Source organism: Aythya ferina (assembly GCF_964211825.1).
Source record: "Aythya ferina genome assembly, chromosome: 3".
NCBI lineage: Eukaryota > Metazoa > Chordata > Aves > Anseriformes > Anatidae > Aythya > Aythya ferina.
Genome location: NC_140298.1, coordinates 45,067,117 through 45,088,917, shown reverse-complemented (window position 1 = coordinate 45,088,917; position 21,801 = coordinate 45,067,117). Strand labels below are relative to the sequence as shown.

At 39.2% G+C, this 21,801-nt stretch overlaps 2 protein-coding genes across 28 annotated transcripts in view; both read left to right on the top strand.

Moving 5' to 3' along the window:
- Positions 1–5,530, top strand: part of AFDN (afadin, adherens junction formation factor) — a 129,180-nt gene extending 123,650 nt beyond the window's left edge. For all 22 annotated transcript variants that reach the window (XM_084513465.1, XM_084513476.1, XM_084513485.1 and 19 more), the window contains 2 exons: positions 2,662–2,746; positions 3,362–5,530. In XM_084513465.1, coding sequence (XP_084369591.1) covers positions 2,662–2,746; positions 3,362–3,506 — 230 coding nt within the window. In that variant the 3' untranslated portion in view covers positions 3,507–5,530. The remainder of the gene's footprint in view (positions 1–2,661; positions 2,747–3,361) is intronic.
- Positions 5,531–9,451: 3,921 nt separating this feature from the next.
- KIF25 (kinesin family member 25) overlaps positions 9,452–21,801 on the top strand; it is a 40,832-nt gene continuing 28,482 nt past the window's right edge. Inside the window, exons 1-5 of one of the 6 annotated variants that reach the window (XM_084513459.1) lie at positions 9,452–9,527; positions 11,433–11,498; positions 16,023–16,139; positions 17,970–18,108; positions 21,294–21,397. In XM_084513459.1, the coding sequence (XP_084369585.1) occupies positions 9,453–9,527; positions 11,433–11,498; positions 16,023–16,139; positions 17,970–18,108; positions 21,294–21,397 (501 nt within the window). In that variant the 5' untranslated portion in view covers position 9,452. Of the gene's footprint in view, positions 9,528–11,432; positions 11,499–14,238; positions 14,319–14,916; positions 15,175–16,022; positions 16,140–16,269; positions 16,634–17,969; positions 18,109–21,293; positions 21,398–21,801 lie in introns of those variants that run through there. The other 5 variants (XM_084513462.1, XM_084513460.1, XM_084513463.1 and 2 more) reach the window with 5 other exon arrangements.

Sequence of the window (21,801 nt, the reverse complement as noted above, 5' to 3'; positions counted from 1 at the left end):
TCCTTTTCAACTGAGGCTGAAGTTATTTTCCAGCAAGGTATCCTGTCCTTCACAAGAGAAATTAGCTTCTGATGCAGACTGCTTCCAGTATCAAAAAAAGGCTCTGCACAGCAATTTGTAGCTTTAATATTCATGAAACATCTGTAGTTTAGCTCAGCTCTACTTATTGCCCAACTGATACAGTTGATGCTTACCAGTTTCACTGTCTGGGGTCAGTACAGCACCGAAGTTGCATAAAAAACATCCATGCTGTTACTCATTTAAAGAGGGGAGTAAAACAAAAAGTACCCTGGTATTGCATGTGAGACCTCTTGATGTAGTAGTCCCTATGGATTCCACAAGCCCATCAGTCTCCCCTCTCTTGATCTATCAAGAGTTCCAAGCCTTAAAAGAAGGTGAGGAAAAGTTTTTGCTTTTCAGTGTGCTGTCATTAGACAGGACCATAAGTAGACACACTGTGTGGTATCTGCTGTGTGTACATTTACAAATGCAGGTAATTCAGTTCCACATGCCTATAATGCATGCATGCCTATTGATAAACCCACAGCCAGTGCTCTCGTATCTTCATTTTATATTAGAAGTAGTTCAGCTTTTAAACTCCTTACATGGCACAGAATTATTGAGTTACAATTAAAGAACAACAAGAAATATACAGAGAAGGTTCTCTTTAAAAAGCTATGGCCATCTACGTTGCCAGCTTGCCTTTGGGAATATGCTGAAACAGGCTTCTGAAGAGGAACTTCTGTACTGGATGTCTATACTGAATTTTTCTTCTTTCAAATTACTTTCTTTTTCTAGAAATTCTTACTTGAAACAGACTTGAGTGTAAAATGTGCCTTCTGTCACAACACAGGCTTCCAAAGGCCCTTTCTTCCCTTCCTAGTTTGGCACTTCGAAGGCTGTACATGTCATAAATTAAGTAACTATAGAGCCATCCATCACTAGCTGTCACCACCACTCTTGCTGCCTTCCATCATCCACAACACAGAATGCCATTTCATATTTTATTGCATTCCCCAATCCTGCTTTCCGTGAAGTTTTATGGAAAAATGAATCTCAGGAAAGTGAAATGTTCGGTGATGTTTTTGTGTGTTCGTTTTTTCCTGGAAAACAATCAGAAGGACAATCTGCAAAGACTTGGTTAGGTTTTTGGTAACAATTAAGGAGAATTGCAGTATGATGCTTCACCTTTAATAACCTAATTCATAAACCATACAACTAATTCTGAATACTCTTATTTCATAATTTTTAAAATAGCCATGAGAACAGGTTAACTTCACCTGATTGCTCAAGCTTCTCTGAAGACTGCCTGCGTAACGTACAAAGCCGTTTGCACAAAATGCAGAATTCACTGTGCAGTTTACCATCTCCCATCTCACTGACTCTCGTTGCATTCCTGTCCTTTACGGCTTTTCTCTGTTCTGAATGCTAACTCTAGTAAACCACGCTTCTGCAAATTTTGCTCTCGTAACCTTCTTCCACTGGGTTGCTTAAAACCATTGGCTCTGTCAACTAACCAAAAAAAAAAAAAAAAGCCAACACCAAAATCAAAACTGCTGTCAGAAAGTAGGTGGATGTGTGAACCACAACCTGTGGATCCACTTTTCAAAGTATGGAAGGGTGGTATTCAATGAATGCATATAAGACCCGTGTCTGAAAGGAGAAAAAAACACCTTCATACACCTGGCATACCTATTTTGACTTGATCTGCTACAAATTTGTAGTGAATAACGTTTAGCCAATAAAATGCTAGCTAAATTTACCTGTCTTCCAGCTTCAAACCATTTCTTTTCTTTTATTACTTCTTTGTAAGAAGTTGCGTACACCAGTGGAAGAAGCAAACATTTCTTTCTGTATGAAAGAAGGTTCACAAGACATAACATGTACAATATTTGAGACCAGAACTGTCTGAAGACAAATCTGGCACTTAATTTTCACTCTTTTCCTGACAGCCATTGAGAATAGGGTCTTGAATGCAGATTAAATTAGTAAATGTTTTGATTGGAAATAAAAGGTTCTGTCTTGTGGCCTTTGAAAAGAATTAATGTAATGTGCAATACCTGTGTGTTAGTTATATCAACTTAAACTAAAGGTGCAGTGCTGAAAGATATTTACTTGAAATTTAAAAAAAAAAAAAAAAAAAGAGGGGGGAGCATCTTCTGAGTGATACAGCTAATGCAATCAGACTAAGTCTTTAGTTGAAAGTTCTGATTGCTGAATTGTAAAGGTGCTATATACTAATCATGGCTCACTTTTAGCTTCTTAAAAAGAGCAGCTGCAGCTAACTTACATCCTGTAGAGCTTGTTACAGGACAGTGAAGTGTGTTGCTCTTTCCATCAGTCTCTTTGAACTTTTAATGTCTGTTTTGCTGTAAACCATAATAGGATAAAGACCATGATTAGGTATGTGCTGGATAATATAGACAAAATGTGTTCTGACTTAAATAAAATCAGGAATAAAAAGTTACAGCTGCTTTGAGGGGGTGATGGAATTCAGTAGTATTGTTTTTAAAACATTCTACAAGTCAGATGACCCTGTAAATTTAATTTCTGAGTCCAGATTGAGATTATTTCTTAAAAGAAGCACTGCACCTTTTTGAAGAAATACAGTGTAGAACTTCTATGTTGTAACTGCTGTCCTTCAACTTCCTTTTTCACAAGGAATAAATTCATACACTGGATCTACAGGAGCAACTGTTGGGGCCCATGAAGTATATCGGGATCCAAGAGACAAAAGATCTAAAAGGTGATATGCAGGAGTCTGTTAAGTGTTAACTTTTATTCCCGTGACGTGGCTAACTTCTGCAGTACTTTCTGTTGTTGTCATTTCTCTGGGGGCTATTGAAGAGTTCTGCAGCTGTCTTGGGTTATAATGAAATGCAAGTAAGGTCTGCGTGAGTTTTTAGATGATCTAAAGTACTACTTTACAAGATCAGATTTCAGTGTTACAACGAAGTAAACATCCATAAGAACTTTATGTTCCAATGCTTTTTCCTAGGCACATGCTGCTGTAGGAAGGCTTGCTAGTTTAGCCATAACAGCAATGCCATGCTAATATAGACAAGAGCCTTTGTGGCACCTGTGCTTCACTTTGGAAATTTAAAAAAAAAAAAAAAAAAGTAATACCATTCCTGTTTACATGCCAGAATTGGCCATGAGCTGCTTCTGCTAATTTGTCTAAATGACAGCACAATGTCAAAATTAAAGGTTATGCATTGGTAACAAAAACTTGTAGCATGCTAAACTACGCCTCTTTTGCTGTAACCCAAAAAATTACCAGTTAATACGTGTCACTAAGAATTACTATATTTTAAGATATTGTAAATGAGAATTATAACAGATTTTTTTTTCCCCTTTCTAGTCAAGATACAGATTTACCTGGAGCACCAGAAAACTTGACGTTCAGGGAACGCCAGCGACTTTTTTCACAGGGTCAAGATGTATCCAATAAAGTAAAAGCTTCTAGGAAACTAATGGAACTGGAAAATGAGTTGAACACAAAATAAGATGAAAGCACCTTATCAGATATAACTGAAGATCTCTGAATTGAGGGATTGAGATGAGGGGCACTACTAATGAACAGAAAATGAATATTTTCTGAAAGGAGTGACTTTGATTCCTCTATATCTAAGACTGTTAATTTAGAGATGTTGCAATAGCAAGAAAACTGATTACTTTGCCAGGAGCTTGTGGTTTATACAATGAAAGCACTGTAAAATTTTAAAGATATGAATCACGTGAAGGTAACTTTTTTTCTTTTCTGTTTTGGGGGGTTAAGTTCTTGTGCACCAGACCAAGTAGCACTTGTCAAAGATAAGTTCTGTTTCCTGGTGTTTTACAGACACACTTTTTTGTTTTAGCTGCTGAGCAGAGAGAGTGAGAATAGCTTGAACTGCCTAAACTAAACTGTGCACTAGAAATTAGTATTTTAGGTTGTTAGTTAAGGCAACAATATCCGGGCCACCTTAAGACTTTATATGCAAGTTTGACATACTGTATGGTGTTCATACAATGATCAGCGTATCAACACAGGTCTTAATGTTATTTAGTACTGGAATAACACACATTCTGTAGGTAAAGCCTTGGAATCAAACATTTTTACTCTTACATCTTTGTTGGGTCTAAACTGGTTGTGTAGGAATTTGTGTAGTTACGGAAAAGTCTATGTTGATGCATCCCCATTACATGTGCTTCAAATGTTCGAAAATGTGAAGAGGAGAAAAACCTGGGGTATTTTTTCATTAAAAAATACATAAGCAATAGATAGTAGGCTACACTAGTGACCCTAGGACCAAAATGATAGTAACATGTTAAGAACAAGGAATTCCAGTTCCAAGGTTAGCAGAACAGATAAGTATGTTTTCTGAGAAAGGTAGACTAGAAGTTATTAGACAACTAGAAGTGGAATGGTGTTGATCAGTCTGCTATTAGCAGTTCAGCAATATTTTTTTTTTTTCCTATGGAGAAGTGAACTGGCATATTAAAAAACTGTTGTGTGAAGCATTGAATATACGATGCTGCTGGCTGGGAGCGGGAGTGTTAGTACTCTGCTGGCAGCAAACCATCTCTACTCATGCTGAAGAAGCAGTGCTAGTATGCTCTTCTTTAGTCTAGCTGGCTTTACTAACATCCTGTTACTGTTGTACTGAAAATATTTTTGGCAGTTCAAGCTATTTTTTCACACTGTAATAGCCTTATTTAATTTTAAATTGTTAATCTTTTTCCTCCCATGGTGTCTTCAGCTATGCGTATGTGGCTGATGATGTTGGGAATAAGGACCTCATCAGAGTTTTTCTCATTGTGTGATGTTAAGACAATATATATTGTGATTCCAAACAAATTTTCTATTTGACAAAGCCCTTTACTGGCTTTAGATGATTTTTTTTCCTGTATCATATTGTTCTCTTATAAATATATATTTAGGGAATTGTGCACACTTCCAAATACAAAGGGGTAGACTTTCACTGCCTTAGGAAAGAAATCACTTTTAATAAGAGTTGTATGATAAATAAATGCAAGTTAATGAAAATTGGAGTGTAAATATTTTTTACGTATTTCAGGTTTCTTATTTGAAAGTGTGCTTTTACCGTTTCACCTGTTAAATATGAAGTAGAAGATTAAACTGGTTCAAAGTGTTAATGAAGGATCTGCATGCTTGCTATGTCTGTTAATCAGGAAAAGCAAGCCTCTCCCAATTTATCTTGAGAACACTAGCAGCCTTACAGTGACGAATTTTTCTTTAGGAAAAAAAACAAACACTTATGCTGTGGCTGGATTACTGTTGCTGCTAGAATCTGAAAAAGGCTTAGCAAAATAATAAAAAATAAATAAATTCTATAACCTTCAGTTGAGTGGATTTGGCCGCTATTGGGCATTCGGGTCAAGTGTGAATATGTGTAAAAGTGCTTTTCATATTTGTCTGTGCATTATTATGAAAAACATCAAAACTGCTGTAGTTTCCCATTTCTACTGTATTTCACTTGCAACCTATTTTTAATAAAGTTTGTATTGTATTTAACTTTGCATTAAATGTTTTTTGTATTGTTCATTATTTGACTCTACATACACAGCTGTATTATCATAAACCAAAGTGGCTTTTTAGTGTTTAATGCTCAATGCTCAATCACCTGAAGAAGTGATTTTTTCCAGCTTATCCAGCAATTTATGAAATAGTAAGTATTGGTATGATCAATTATGCAGTCTGGATTATGGTGAACTTTGATCTCTTTATTTAGAATACGGGATAACTTTGTGTCAAAGTCTTTGAAAAAAATACTTAGTTTTGTCTGATGCTGACGTCTAGAGGAGTGGACTCAAATTTGCTGTGTGGTTTTGCATGAGCGTTGAATTGCAGGACTTCAGAATGGTGGTACTCCTGTTGTTGGATTGATAATATTAAATGGCTTGCTTCCTGATGGGAGACAAGTTTAAATTCTGCTTGGGGAATGAGGACAGCAGGAAAAGGCCCCAGTGAATGCTGTAGATTCTTGCTGCTGTAGCTGAATGGCCACTGTGGCCAGGATCAAGAGCCATGCACACCTCTTTCCTGGTGAGTACCTTCATCCTTTGAGTTGTGGTGTCTGCTCTCTGGAATTTTCAAAATTGCTAATGAGGACATTGTGGGGTTTTAGTATGAATGCATGTAAAGGCAGGGAACAATCTATAGGAATGACAGAAACCCAAAAGCGCTATTTGGGATGTGGCAAAGAAAGCAAAGCAAAAAGGTTTGTTTGTTTATAATATGAGACTGTAGTCATTGCCAATTGTGTGTCATGCAAACAAACAGTAAATGGGGGGAGTGGTAAGAGTATGGTATGCAACAGTGCTAGCACATTTTCAGTGGGAAAACTCAGTGTTGGAAGTTTTGAGCCTTCCACAGTTGAGGTCAGATTTGCAAAGTGAGCACTACTATGCTGTTAAACAGTGCAGCACCTACTTTGCCTTAGGGATATGGAGAATCATCCTCAGTAGCATAGTTCTTGGTATTACCCCTATCACTTATCACACTATGTGTAAATGACACATACGCAGCCAAGTCTGCAGCTCCCAATAAAGACTTAAAGATCTTAAATCTGTTGTATTCTCCCTTCTGCGCCTCTCGTTCACATACATGTACATTGCGTTTCAAATGCTTTTATGTGCTGCTTGTACTGTAGTCATGCTGCTATTTGAGGAAAAAGGAGAGGAATTAAGAAGTTGATAAAGTACGTAAGATGTATCCTATTTACTGAAATAAGCTATTTTCTTGATTATACAGATTGCTGTTTGTAGATTGAGCAAGGAGTACACAAGCAGTAGAATAAGCAAATAAAACTTTTCTCCTTTACATCCCAATTCAATTAGTTAATTAGGTTATGAGAAACTACAATAAAAAATGTGATAACAATAAGCTTCACTAAGAATAGTCTTAAAATTCATACAGTAACTCACATGACTTTGCTAACAAGCCAGGAAAACACTCGGTTCTTCCTCGTGTTTTGTCAAATGATAGTACTTTCTCAAACAGTTGCTTAGGGACTATGTGGTGGAGAAGGCAAAGCCAGGCAGATTAAGCAGTCTGACTTCTTTCCTGGCTGTAGTGTCAGATAAACTGCTTAAGGAGACTAACATGCAATGCACCTGCTTGGAGAAAAAATCCAACTGCTTGGAGAAAAACAGTTTATTCTTAGTAACAGATGTTGAGGACTGCCCTACAGCTACTGAAGTAGACATCTTGCTTAAGGAATGAAGTATTTACTGCTTCACTGAATATTGCATGCACAGATGGGTTAATTTCACTATTGCATTTTGAGTAAATATGTTAATGTGTGAAGAACATGAAATTCTCTAAAGGTACATTCTTATGACCAGATTAAAAGTAGACATAGTTTTTACTACTAGAGCTTTTTCTTTTGGAGCAAATTGAGATAATTGTCTAGCAACAATCTCTTCTTCGGCCAGAAAATCTCAGTAGCTTTTCCCCTCATCAGGTCAAACATCTTGATGCTTACTCCTCCCTCCCTCCTCCCTCTGTACAGTTCTCATGGGCGCTGTAAGCTGCACATTGCTTGTAATTATCTCCTACAATGCAAGATAGCAGGACTTCATATGGAAGAGCAAAGGAGGGGGGAATGATACAAACTGTAATAAAACATTTAAGTGCAGCTCACTTGCTCTTCAGCTTGGGGTGGGGGGAAAGGCGGGAATGATGACAAACTGTGTGCTCTTTTACAGAAGATCGAACCAACCAACAGGTTTGTGAGCATTGGGATCATTTAAATGCTAGTAGTACTATCAACACTTAGGGAGAACCTGTTCAGGTGATGAGTGCCAGCTCTCTTCACCCCTTGGCTGCAAGTATGTCTGTCTAGAACAATGAGAGGCATTTCAATCAAATTGGGTTGAGAAATGAAGTGGATGGTGTCTCTGGAAGCTTTGAAGGATAGGCTGTGCTGAACGTGGGGCATGTGCTATCATTTAGGCAGTTGAAAATCTCTCTGTATTTGGCACAAAAGCAAACTTATCTCAGTATTTTTCTGGGTGTTCTTCTACCTATTTTGTTTGTAGTTGCTGCTTTGGGAATGGCATAATGGACAATTCAGAACGCTGAAGCTGGGATCTCATAAGGGTTTTGTTTCCACTAGGGTTAATGTGAAATGCATCAGCAGTATTCAACACAACGCTAATTTAGTAGCTTTTATAATCCACTGTAGTGTTTCACTGATGTTAAAATTAACAGAGTAAAATGTGCAGTTGATTCACTCAATGCCATGAAATTTCTGGCCCCAGAAGCATCTCTAATAAGGTAGGATTCATTCTTCTTTTGCAGGGAGAGGACAGAATCCAATTGGTAGAAGTTTGGGGAAAAAATGAGACCTGTCAAAGACCAAAGGATCGGTGTAGAAAAGCATGCTGGCGTACTGCCTTGCAGTGTTTCCAGAAGATGGATTTTTGTTTGTTTCTTGCCCAGATCTCCCTGACAGTCTGTTCTGTGCCCTGTCAAGCAGCTTATCCTGGGCTTTGGACATAGAAGGAACATCCCCAAAGAGAACTGCTGCCGCGAGGGTGAGTCACAGATCACAGTGTGGGGTTTTTGATACAGATGGGACTGAGCTTTGAGTACTATCCAACATTCACGTCTGCACAAAGGAATGACTGAAGAGCAGTATATGCGTGCCTGGTTTAGGGCCAGTAGTTCAAAGCCAGCGATAATGAATGTTCTTTCTTTATGGCCTATAGGAACTACGTTTCTAATCTTACTTATAGTGGTCAAAAAAAAACACAGATTAGGGGAGAAAAGCATTAAGCTTCAGGGATGATCCTCTTGTGGTGAAGCTGAGGTATGCTGGAAAACAACGTTATTGTGACGTGACTGCTGCGGCATCTACCACCCGGAATGGAGTTACACCCCTCAGCTATTAACATATCTCCCCTAGGACTTGATGTTAATAAAATCCTGTCTGACTCAGCATCCGAGGTCCTTGATATCACACAAATTTGGAACTTTCTCTTTTTAAACTGTCTTGGAGTAGGGGAGAAAGCTGCAATAGGGGGGAGAGGAGGGCTGTTGGGGTGGGCACTATGCGAGATGGGTACAATGAGAGATGGGCACCATGAGAAGGGGATTCCTTAGTGATTATGATGCTGGTTTGGGTTTTTCAAACAAAATAAAAATTAAAACACCACACAACCGCTGCAACACGCCGGCAGGGGGGAGCTGACCCAGGCAGCCTCCTCAGCCGCCCCCGCCTGCCGCGATTGGTGGTTCCTGCTGTCACTCAAGTTGCCCGTAGCCCCGGGTCTACAGTTCCCGCTCGGCCAATCGCGGCGCCCGCCGCCGGAGGGGGGCGGTGCTTGTCGCCATGGCAGCGCCGCGGACGCCCCGGCCGCCTTTCTCATTGGCCGCTTTAAATCCCCGGGGGTCGGGGGGAGGAGCGAGGCGCAGCCCGGCGCGGGGCAGTGGCGGGAGCGCGATGCGGCCGCGCGGCGGGAGCGGCCCGGGGCCCGTGTGGGCACAGCGCGTCCGGCAGCTGCAGCGCGGCCTGCGGGTGAGGGGCGGGGCCTCGGGAGCGGTGGGCGGGGCTTCGATCGGGTATGCGGGACCTCTGCTGTAGTGGGCGGGGCTTCTGGTGGGGTGGGCGGGACCGGTGTGGCTCGGGTTGACCTGATGGCTCTGGCTCCCGCAGCGAGCCCACTGCTCCTATTTCTGCCACTCTCTGTTAAAAATATGTTTCTAAGGGTTGAAATTCGCAGTCTGTTAGCATTTCAGCAAAGCTTTTGTTACTGTTTCATACAGTGTTCCGTTGGGTAGAATGCCCGGTACACAGCTAGACAAAAACATAACTCAATGGGTGAACAACAGGGTCAGGCTACAGTTGGGTTGTAGTAGATGGGGTTGTATCAGGCTGGTGGGCAGCCACTGGTGGGGTTCTGCTGGGCTCTGCTCTGCGGCCAGTTGTCTTCAAGGCTTTCATAAACGTAGGGCTTGAAGGTGTACAGAGTAAGTGTGCGGATGGCACTGAACTGGGAGGAGCTGTTGGCTCTCCCAAGCCTTGCAGGAAACCATAAAACGTTAGAGGTCTGGCTCAGCACTGCTTCTGTGAAGCTTATGCATGAGCATGGTTCTGCACCTGAGATGGGGCAGCTCTGGGTGTCTGTACTCGCTGGGGGGATGAGAGGCTGGAGAGCAGCCCTGCAGGAAGGGAGCTGGTGGCTCTGGTCAACAGCAAGTTGAACATAAAGCCATGGTGGGCCCTGGCAGCCAAAATGGCCAGCTGTACCCTGGGGTGCATCAGGCACGGCATTGCTATGCCAGTTGAGGGAAGGGATTGTCCTGTGCTGCTCTGCACTGGTGCGGCCTCACCTCAGGCACAGTGTGCAGTTTTGGGCAGCAAACTATAAAGAGGACATATTACGAAGTGCCCAAAGAAGGGCTACAAAGATGGTGAAGGGCCTGGAGGGGACGATGCCTGAGGAGCCCCTGAGGCTCCTTGGTTTGCTCAGCCCCGAGCAGAGCAGGCTGAGGGGAGGCCTCATGGCGGCCTGCAGCTCCCTCACGAGGGGAGCGGAGGGGCAGGCGCTGAGCTCTGCTCTCTGGGGACAGCGACAGGACCCGAGGGAACGGCATGGAGCTGGGGCAGGGGAGGGTCAGGCTGGGGGTTAGGGACAGGTTCTGCACCCAGAGGGTGGTCGGGCACTGGGACAGGTCCCCAGGGCAGTGGTCATGGCACCAAGCCTGGAGGAGTTCAAGAAACATTTGAACAGTGCTCTCAGAAATGTGATTTGGTTTTTGGGTGGTCCTGCGTGGAGCCAGGAGTTGGACTTGATGATCCTTGTGGGCCCCTTCCAGCTTGGGATATTCCAGGACTCAGTGGGAATTTGCCAGGCCGTCCGATGTGGGGGTCAGACTGCTCCGCCTGGGGCTGGGCTAGAAATCGGGCCTCAGAGCTGTGCCCGTCCTGCCCAGCCCTGCTGCTGGGCAGGACAGGTGCCAGCTATTTCTGCGGACACCACTAGTACAGAATAGGCTTGCTGCTATACCATTGAAGGTCTCTAACAACGCGGCCTAGGAAATTGGAAACTTATGTGATTATTTATAAATAAATAAAAGAGCACTTCTCTAAGGATCATAGATCTGGAAGACGTCAGGAGATGATTTGTAAAGCAAAAGCAGCTAAAATTTTTTACATATGTGTACTCACATAAGCAGGCTAAACGAGCAAAAATATACACGATAAAGGAGTATTAAGAGTTCATCCTCATTTTTATGTGCTTGTTTTGCTGGGAAGATTTGGGGTTGGTATTCCTTCGATTTTAGGAGACTGAGGGACAACAGTATGTAACAATAAAAAGTGTATAACGAGGTAACTTTTATCAGACTCGTATTTATTTTATTTTTCCTTTGGTGGGTTTGGGTGTGTTGTTTGTTGTTGTGTTTGTTTTTGTTTTCTTAGACCAAAGAAGAAAGAATAGTTGTCCTGGAAACTGAAAATGCTGCTCTTCATCTAAAACTTGCAGAGGTATTTATTTATTTATTTATTTATTTATTTCCAGAAAGAATTATTGTGGAAACAAAAAAAAGACACTGAAGTCAACCTTCATATTTTCATGTTTTGCAGTCTTCCTGTTGGGGGAAATCTATGACAAGATTAAGGCTCAGTGTTTCTTTATTATTTTAATCATGAATGGTAGCAATAACAACAGACTGATTAAGTAACTAGAAGCTGGGACACGTTTAAATAGTTGCCATTGTTTTAAATCTGCAAAAGTGAACTGAGGGACAGACTCTAGAAGAATTAAATACAGAATTTTGCTTTCTGCTTACAGTGAAAATGTTTGCCTAAAAGACGGAGGTAGATTTTGAAGAAATACTTTGTAGATACAATTTGAATAATGCTTTAAAAAGCACTGTTTGTATACTGCAGGAGCCATATTTCATTGTGTGTAGACAAAGATGCCCTTTTTGCATGTCTTAATAGCACTAATGCTAGAGTTGTCTGGAAAAGGCAGTGTTGTTGCAGAAGTCAATTACAGAGCACGCTGCAGTAATGATGCTCTCAGTTTTTATATCCTTCTTCAGAAGGAAATTTTATTTCTAGACCATTATTGCAACAAGCAGTAGCCTGTGATAATGTTTGGTGTCTTCAAAGGTAAGACTTCAAAGATGTACAGAACTTTGAATATTTATTTATACCTCTAGACTAGAGCCAGCTGTGAGATTTAGTTGCAACAGAGACTGCTGGCCAAGAGTTTCTAATCTGCTCTGAAGTATTAAATGGTTGTGTGACCTCAGGAAAGCCACTTGGCCTCCCTGTGGGTCTGTTAAGACCTGTGGATAAAAGTGGGTTTAACAGTTTTCAAAGCCTGATTAGAATCCAGACGGTACATCTGAAATGAGTTTTGCTAGGTATGCAGAAGAATACTGTAATTTATTCTGAGAAAATGTTTCTGTTGATTTTTTCAGCTTCATCATATTTAATAAAAATCTTAATTATTTCATCTTTTTTCTTATTCTGACAGATACAAGAAATTATTCTAACCAGGAAGGTGCTTCAGATGTAATAAATAGTTATCTGAGTATTAGATAATAAAGCCTTGTTTTCCGTGGATTCATGCATCACGGTTAATTGATTTTTAACTGCATTATCTGGAATCCCTATTATACACAAGGGAATGTGCACAAAGTACTTACTGCCAGTACAGGGAAAGGTTTTGCATACATGTAAAAAAATCATCTGAGATTTATTGTCTAGCCTGCAATCAAGCTTTGAAAAACATGTAATCTACGTTACCCTGAAGAATTTTATACTGTTTGACAGGCTATTGTCACAGCCTTTGCAGAGCTTGCACATCTAGTTTATGTTTCTGGGAGAACCCTTCAAGAGCTCAGTGTGTCTACAGGGGACAGCTCTCCCTCTGCTTCCTGCACATCCCCAGCTACTCTCCAAGCCCATTGAGTTGGTCCTGTTTCTCTCAGCTTTGTATGTTCCCCACTTCAGTGCCACCTCTGTCTCTTGCTTTTGTTTGGCCCTTCTGCTGGGCCAGAAGCAGGAGGTGGTACCTCTCAGCCAGGTCTGGCTGTGTGCTAGCTGGAGCTACGTGTTGCCATTGCCGGGTTAATGAGGTCCACGTGCCTGCCAGCTGGCAAAACATATGGCTTCCAGAGCTGTATCCTTTGTGGGGATGTGCTGCAGAAATGCAGCCTTTTGAGACATCTCTCGTCTGTTAGAGGTGACTGAAACTGACAAAAGGGTGCTGGAAGGGCAGACACCAGGACAGTGCAACCACAAAAGCCTTTTTCCTTCATAAACCATCAGTAGATATCCATAACGTGATTCCCTCCAGAGCTAGATAATTTGGATCTCTGTATGGCCCAGCTTTTCCATTACAGATGAGATGTGTAGCTGCTGGAAAACAAACAAACAAACAAAAAACAATAACAACAACAACACCAAAAACAAAACAAAAACACAGAATTGTTTCAGTTTGTTGCAAAAGGTGCGGGAAGATATGAGCACCTACAGCAATGAGGAGCATGCCAGTGATGCCACCCTCAGTCAGAAGCATCGTCAAATGATTAGTGGAAATACCTTATAACTAGCCTTGCACTGATGTTTCTGCTCAGGTTGTTAGTTAAGTACACTTAAAATTTTGATTTTCCTTGGCTAATTTGGCCCAGGAATCTGAAAGTGTGAAGAAAGTGTGCACTGGCTGAAGCGAGATATGGAGCTTTGACGATAAACTTATGAGGATGGCCCTAAATTAGGATTTGCAGTGTAAAAGTTTGTCTGTTAATTGCATCAGTCTAATACAAATGTTATCTCCTGCTATAGACCTTCCCTTGCCTATATCTTTAGGGCAATCATGAATAAACAGCCCTGCCACTGTTTTCTACAGCCTTGTATATTATTATCTTAGCAGCGTACATGTACTATAAGAGTTGTTAAAAGTCAGATTCTTTGTCTGCAGGCTTACCGTTGTGTATTTGGAAACGCTTGCCTACCTGCATACCCCTTGCTTTGGTTTGCAGCTCCTGAGGTCCTCCTGATCCTGCAGACACATAAAGCCAAGTCTGCCACAATGAGTCTGGTGGCAGAACTGAGACTGCACTATTAAGTAGCTTGGTTTCAATTCTGATTATAATAAAGCTATAATAAGAAGATTTATAGCCATTTTTTTTTGTCTTCTCATGCCCAAGCCCAGATTTGCAAATTTTGACCTGCAAAGAATTCTGATGAATGCAAAAGCTATTTTAATGGAGAAAACCTCAAAACCACGGCAGCATTTGCAAAAATGCCAAACCTGACAGTGGGAGGGATGAGAAGTTGACTGCAGTGAAGGTAGAGTTGACCATTGCATCTGTGTCCTCTGTGCTGAGAAAAACAGAATGGTCAGGGGGAACCTACGCAGGTGGTAGAAAACATACTAGATGTTAAAAATACATTTGTTTTTTGCTAACTTAAGCTCATTTAATGACAACGCTTCAGTGCTATAACTGCTTGTACATGCTTTTAATTTTTCATATGGGGTTAGAATATTAATTCTGGTGCACTGCTTGTATGCATTTTTGTCAAGCACATTTATAAATACTGTGTCTGAGTAACATGAGTCTTGAAAATCCCCAGAGTAAGAGAACACAGGAATAGCAGTATAGAAGCTGTCTCAATTTCTGGGAGCTTAAAGCCTGTAATAAAAGAGAAGAATACTTTTTAAATAATCTCTTTCTGCTCTTTCTTTTCCATGTAAGAACTTTTAAAATTAGCATTGAAATGTTATGTAGCTGTGCAGGGCCTCCAGTTGCGTTTGCAAATAAAAAGCGTATGAAAAAGTTGGTTTAGACGAGTTAAATATTTTTCTTGGAAAATATCATTTTTCTTTATTCTAACATCTCCCAAATATTATATTGTTGTTTTTGCAGATATCATCTGTAGTTAAACTTCAAATATAATTAAATCTTTTTAATTTTTTTTCCTGTCATTGTCAGGTGACTGGAATTAAATCAAACTCCTCTTTTATGCCATTGTGCTTTTTCTGTCCTCTGTTAATTTAACAAGCAGGGAACTGCAGTCACAGAATTTATGGTCTGAATAAGCTAGGAAATAAGTATGTGCTGGAGACAAGAGCATCCCAAACATAAGGAAGGAGACTGTCAGTGCTGGTTAAGGAATGACAGATGATGATAGGTTGCTGGGAAAGGTAGGTGAAGAAGTTGCAGCTGATTTTCAGTACCAGGGTTGTCAATAAATTACAAAAATGCAGTTTTTAATATAATACAGATTCTGTCATATTGCAGAATTTCACAAGTACTCTACATAGATTTCATCCCTCTGTTCTTGCTGGGACAGATTTAAAGTTGTATTGTTTCTGTTATTCTTTTGATTTCAATTTTTGATCTCAAAAATTTATCCATAAAAATTGCTTTTGCATAATAGGATATTTTAGATTACTAGAAAGCCTTCTCGTCCCTTAAAAAAAAAACTGCTTTGATTACTTTGAAGACCCAGCTACGTGCAGTTTTGCACCATTGCAACTCTGCTGAATGCAATGGAGTCGGTGTTGGCAGGCAGCTAAAGAAATGAGCACCAAGCTGGGGGCTGTGTTCAGGACTTCAGCAGTTAGCTGGTGTGCCCCTCATCCTGTTTTATGTCTTTTGAGAGAGTTTTCTGTGTTAAATATAGTCTGATGCCAGCTATGTAAGCAGCCCTTCTCTGTGAGGGAAGGCATGGTTTTAACTTCGAAACACCTCAAGCACAAGTATGGGGTTTTAGGTACTGCAAAAGCATTTTAGTATTCTCATGTTTTAGTATTCTCATGTTGAGGTTTAACACCCTATAGAAGTAGAATATTGTGATGTTAGCCAGTTTACCTAGAAATGATCCTGAAAAAAAAAATAACGTAAAAAGCAAAGAAATTGTGTAATTGGACATCATGTGTAATCAGATGATTGACTTACCAATGTTTACAGGGACAAAGGGGACAAAACACAACAAAAAACAGGAGCACTTTGAAGTGATTTTTAGGTGATTTTTCCTTTTTTTAAATAGTATCAAGGGTTGGCTGGAAGAAGCACTAATGAAGTATTGCAGCTCTACTCTGCTCATGGGCAGCAGCAGAAATTGCAGAGAAGTTCTGTTGTAACCCACCTACACGAGGCAATAAAGGTAAAGACATTTAATAATAATGTAGGTACAATCTATGCCATAAACATATACATGCTTATGAAATACAATAAAACACAGAAAATGGTCAGATTTGACCCTGATCTATGGTTTTATTTTATTCACTGCAGTTCTTACAGCAAAGTGTAGCAGTGTCTGAGTTGGCTTAAAACTTGTGGTGATTTTGCTTCAATAGGCTGCAAAGTTACCTGAGCAGGCGGTAAGTGGCTGCTTCTGAGTTACAGGATCTCATGTATAGACTGGTATCAATACCTGAACTATTTTAGTAGTCAAAATCTTGAATCCCTGATATGACTATCACATAGACATCCCCTAAGAAACAATACTTGTGATGTAATTTAACCAGATAGCCAGATCCTAACAAGGGCACTGGAGAGCTCCACTGATTTCACTGAGAGTTCTTCTGTTCTGGAGGACCTCGGAATCAGGATTAGTTCCCTGTTCTCTCAGTCAGGTTGTCTTCATTTGCAACAAAGGTACTGGAACTGTTCTTCCAATACTAGTACAATAATATTTTTCTTTGTTGAGGTACATGTCCTTAAGTTACTCTACAGAACACTCTGTTCCTTTTAAGGATACTTAAAATGTCAGCTTTTCTCAGGGTAGCACTGAATAGCTGAGGGTAGCAAAAAATGGATCAGGAAAGAAATCTGTTTCCTTCAGGCAAAAGGATTTAGCTTAATTGTAGCAATACTTTTCTCGGTAGGTCTTGCAGTGGAGCTTTATATTTTAGGATAGCTAGAATGGCAGAAGTGCTTGTGATGCAATATCAGTGGGCTGTGATGGTTTACAACCAGAGATCAATGAATGCTAAAAGAGCGTAAAGCTCTCCAAATAAAAGTCTAAATTAATAGCATTCCTATACCTGTAATTAAAAAATAAAATAAAAAAAATGTTTGCAGTTATGTTCTGAGAAGGAAAACTACAGTGATTTTCTCCCTTTAGTTTAGTTTTTTGTTTTATCATTGAACCTAGTTAATTAATTCAAGGTCAGTACCAAAACTGGAAAAATAATGTGTCACAGAATAATACATGGCACTTTGTACAAGGCTGACTAATGAAACATCACAGTGTTTCTGTGAGAGAAGGTATCATGAAGTACATCTTGCAGATGGCTTTACATGTCCTTTCCAAGACTAAGATGGCAAGAAGTCTCCTAATCCTAAAATCAAGTTAATTTATTTTTACTTTTTTTGGACTTCTAAGTGAATGTAAGCTGTTCTTATAAACATTTAGAAGTTTCATCATGCATAATATGCTGAGTTACATTAATAATGGAAATATTTCATGAACAATAAAAGTTTCTGATCTTTTCAAAACACATCAGTTCTTGAAGAAAGGCATAGAACTGGCCCATATACAAAATGACTTAGGGAGAACCTTAACATATACTTCCTGATCAAAGGATTGAAAATGAATGCTGTGTAAGGGGTACATGGATCACAGTTTTACATTGCTGATTCTGGATGTGCCTTTTAAGTGGACAGAACACACAAACTTATTTTTGTTTGATGAAATAAAAATAATATTGTGTTATATCCAAAGCTGTGTGATGGTCCTTGTATACCAAGTAAGATAGTAAGGATCCTTAAAGTCTTGCTGAAATCTTTAAGATGTGACATTGGCGAATATCTTGCAAGATCCTTCTTTAACGTGCTGAAAGACAGACTCCTGAAGAATTCCTCTCATCAAGTAGAGGGTTCTTCCTGATTGTGATATCTCACCTCTGTTATTTGTATTGTGGTTATATTGATTCTTCCTTAATGGCTGTTTTTGTGTCTTTATAACATATTTTTTCTTCTTACTGTTAAGAGGCTTAAGCAAGACATGAAGAGCCTCCGTTCATTTGCTCTTGAGCTTTCAAAAGACTTTCAGCGTCAGTGCAAGGCTTATCTTTACCAAGCTTTGACAGCAGTCCAAGAGATACAGCTGCAAAACGAAGCAATGCAAAGTAAGGCTCATTGCACTTACATTTCAAACATGTAACATCAACAATGTCATTGGCAAATGTTAGTAGCATTGAAAGATTGAGTTTGATTCTGAGACACAAGCACTTGGTTTTGTTTGATGTTAGGTCATCAAGGAATCCTGAAATGTTAGAAAGAGTACAAATAACCCTGCATTTTCTCAGGGCAATATGGCTGATAATTTGGATTCAGCTTTTGTGTTGATTGCAGCTGCTACTAGGCTGCTGAGTTAGCTCAGCTGTAACATTTTTAAACCAAAGTTCTAAGGCTTGTTATCATGATGATTTTAAAATAGCTCAATAAAGAATGTGTTGCTTTAGCTGCAATTTGCCTACTTTTGGCTGTACCAAATAAGGAATTAGGTGATTTCATAGAGTTCTGAAAATAACGTCTGAATTTAGGACAGACCAGATTTTTCATATTTCTGTATATTTAGGAGAAAATTTTACTCTGAAACCAAAAGCAGTTCCACTTACTGGTCTGTGGAAAACAACACCATAGGCAATGCTCTTTACCTAGAATTACCTGGGTAATTAACAGAATTTACCTGAATTCTGTTTCAGAATTCTGGTCCTCATTCATGTGTAGATGTAAAGCAGACCCTGCAAAGCACTGGTACTCTCTGCCCTCATCATTGAGGACTAAGTGCATTGGTCCTATACCTGGATCTATTGGCATGGATCTATACACCTGCTTCCAATCCGATTGATTCTGGTGATGCTCCTACCAGGTCTGAGAACACAACACAAAACAGATTGTGACATGGGGCTATAATTGTTTGAAATTTATGAAGCTGATGAAATAACAACATATATAGAACTTTATAATCAGAGTCCCTGTGTGATTCTCTGATATCTTTGTGTTGCTATATAAAATGTACATTTTCCTTCTGCTGTACTTACTTGAAACAATTTTGGGACTGCTTTGATTCTGATAGGGCTACTCATGTCAACAGCAACAAACAACATGCTTAGTGACATGTATTTGCATAACTTGTCCTGGTATGTTATGTATTACGTTATGATTAAAATGGATTAGATTACTGTATTATCTGTGTAGAGAAAATGCTTTAACAAGTTGATTTTAAAAGTGGAAAAAGAAAAACAAAATATAAAATTAACCCTAGCTAAATGTGCATGTTCCCCTTATTGAAGCAGGGAGCTATAGGAACAGATCGGAGGTTCAATTTGGCACTTCAATTAATGTGATGTATATAAATGGTGAATATTCCTTATGAGGCCCTGTGAATTCCTGTTGACTGAACTGACCTTCCATTTTTTCTATGAAATCATAACCAGAAGAGGCTTTGTTGCCTGTAACAAAATTGTGTGTCAGTACATAGGTGGGTGACATGTTTTTAATGTGGTCATTTTTCAGATTTCTGTCAGATGTTTTAAATGAAGATTTCATTGTTAAGGTTAGATACTACAGTCAGAATTGCTGTCCTGAAATTAAATATAATCTTTCCTAAACAAAAAGCCCAAAATGTGTATTCTAGAGAGAGCATATGTTATCAGTTTAATCCTAAAGTAGAGATTTAAAATGAGAGAACTGTAGAAAAAACATATAAGTAGGTTAATTTTTCAGGCTGTAATAGACATGCAGCAAACTATACATTTTTTTCTGTAATAAGTAGGTAGTCCCTTCATTAGAAATATTTAGTCATTGTCTGAAAATCAGGCTACTGTCATCTTTCCCAGTGAAATATAAATAGCAATAATTCAGATAAAAGAGAAGTGTCCAATACTCTTTTGTTCTAGGCTTGTTTTCCTAACAATTTTTTTTCTCTTTGAAGACTAGAAGGAGTAAGTACTCTTAGCACCTATTGCTTATCTTTAACTTTGCTCATACAAGAGCCTTCAAGAATTGAAAGCTTGTGTGTATACATGTTTATAAGTTAGCATACTTCTTATGGAGCTTATTTAAGTAATGGATTCCCACCTCCTATTTTGAAAAATATTATATGAGAATGTAAGAGTTGCCTTTGACAATTTGTTTTTATAGACTTGCATGTGGTTCTCCAAATGAAGACAAACTAATGTTAGTCCACATACAGTATGCAAGAAAAGCATTTTTCGTACTGAAGTTTTTTTACTTCAACTCCCCAGCTATTAACATCATGTTTCCCCTGTGTGCATGCACTGTGAAGAAACATCATGAGCTGGAGGTGAATAGCATGAAAACTATAAAGACAACATCTGTGAAATCTCTAGTTCAGACAAATGTCCTTTGAAGTTACCTGATTTTTAATCTACTTCAGAGAACATAAATCATGTATGTGACATGCTGAAATTTTAAATCTTTTTTTTTTCTTTTTTTTTTCTTTTTGTAAGGTAACACATTCAGGCTGGTGGCTATCCTGCTAACAGCTCTCAGACCATGGTTTTGACTGCTTGCTACTCCTCATCTTTGAACTGCTTGCTAATAGCTGGGGCAATTGATTTCCCTCTGGGGTTCCTAAAAGCTTGCTTTTTACAGAAGTTTACAGTTGCATTATGAGCCTTCTGGACTGTATGTTTGTTTTAGGCCTGCTCAGTGTTAATGTAATTGGTCTGAAATAAAACCATTTGTGAAGGTAGAAGGCTTTTATAATGCCCCTTACTGCTCTCCTCAGTTTTCTGAAGGAGACTTCCTAGGGTTCAACAGATCAATCATTTTTATGAAAAAGTGTATGTACCAGTCTTAAAGGGGAGCCTTAGAGCTGTTTACAGGATTAGTAGCGCTGTAAATGAGACTGATGATAAATGATAGGTTAACTTCTCATGACTTTAGCTGGCATGACTCTAATAATCTGCAAATATAGCATAAGCCTCACAAGTGACAGCCCCATCCAGAAACAGATTGCTTCAGGCTTAGGTTTCAGGCTTCACTGACAGGTAACATTATTCTAAGTAAGCTTACACATTTGAATTGCCTTTAAATGTCTTCTCTTTTTGATCGTTTTTCAAAAATGCACATGTACCTGTGGTAATTATCTTTAACTGTGCATAGACATTTCATAGTGAGAAGAAATTTTTCTGACGCGACTGGTAAATCAAGAACTAATCTTCCTAATTTAAGTTTGGAAGAAGTTAAAAAGTTTTATGCTTATATTTCATGAAGTACTATTGGAAAATTTAGTTTGTAAAGTCACAGAGTTCAGTTCTTTGAAACAGCTTTCTTCTTGCAGTGTTTCAGATAAAAGCTTTTGATCTTGAGCAGTCCCTACAAGAGGTGACAGAGAGATATGAAAAAGAAAAGCAAAAGAGGAGAGTTCTACATAACAGCTTAGTTGTAAGTATCTTCAATGACAGAATGTTTTCTTATTTTGTTGTAATTATACCAATAATTTAGTCACCAATGAAACTAATTCATATAATTGTCCTTTACAAGTGTACTTATCACTTCCCACCCTCAACTTTCTATATAAGGTGCATTTCTTTGCTGAGGCACTTTCATCTCATGATAAACCACAGTCCATTCTTTTTACAGAAGCATCTTCCAAATGCAGTCTTGGATAATATGGCCCTAAGGAATATCATAAATTTTGAATAGTGAGCAAAATTTGGGTTTCTTCATCCCCTAAGTTTGTAGCTTTTGGAAAATGCCATTTCTCTTCTAGAAATTCCTCCACAATGTGAAATTCAAGGTTTATCAATTCAGGTTCAATAAAGTGGAAATATACCTCTGAAATTGTT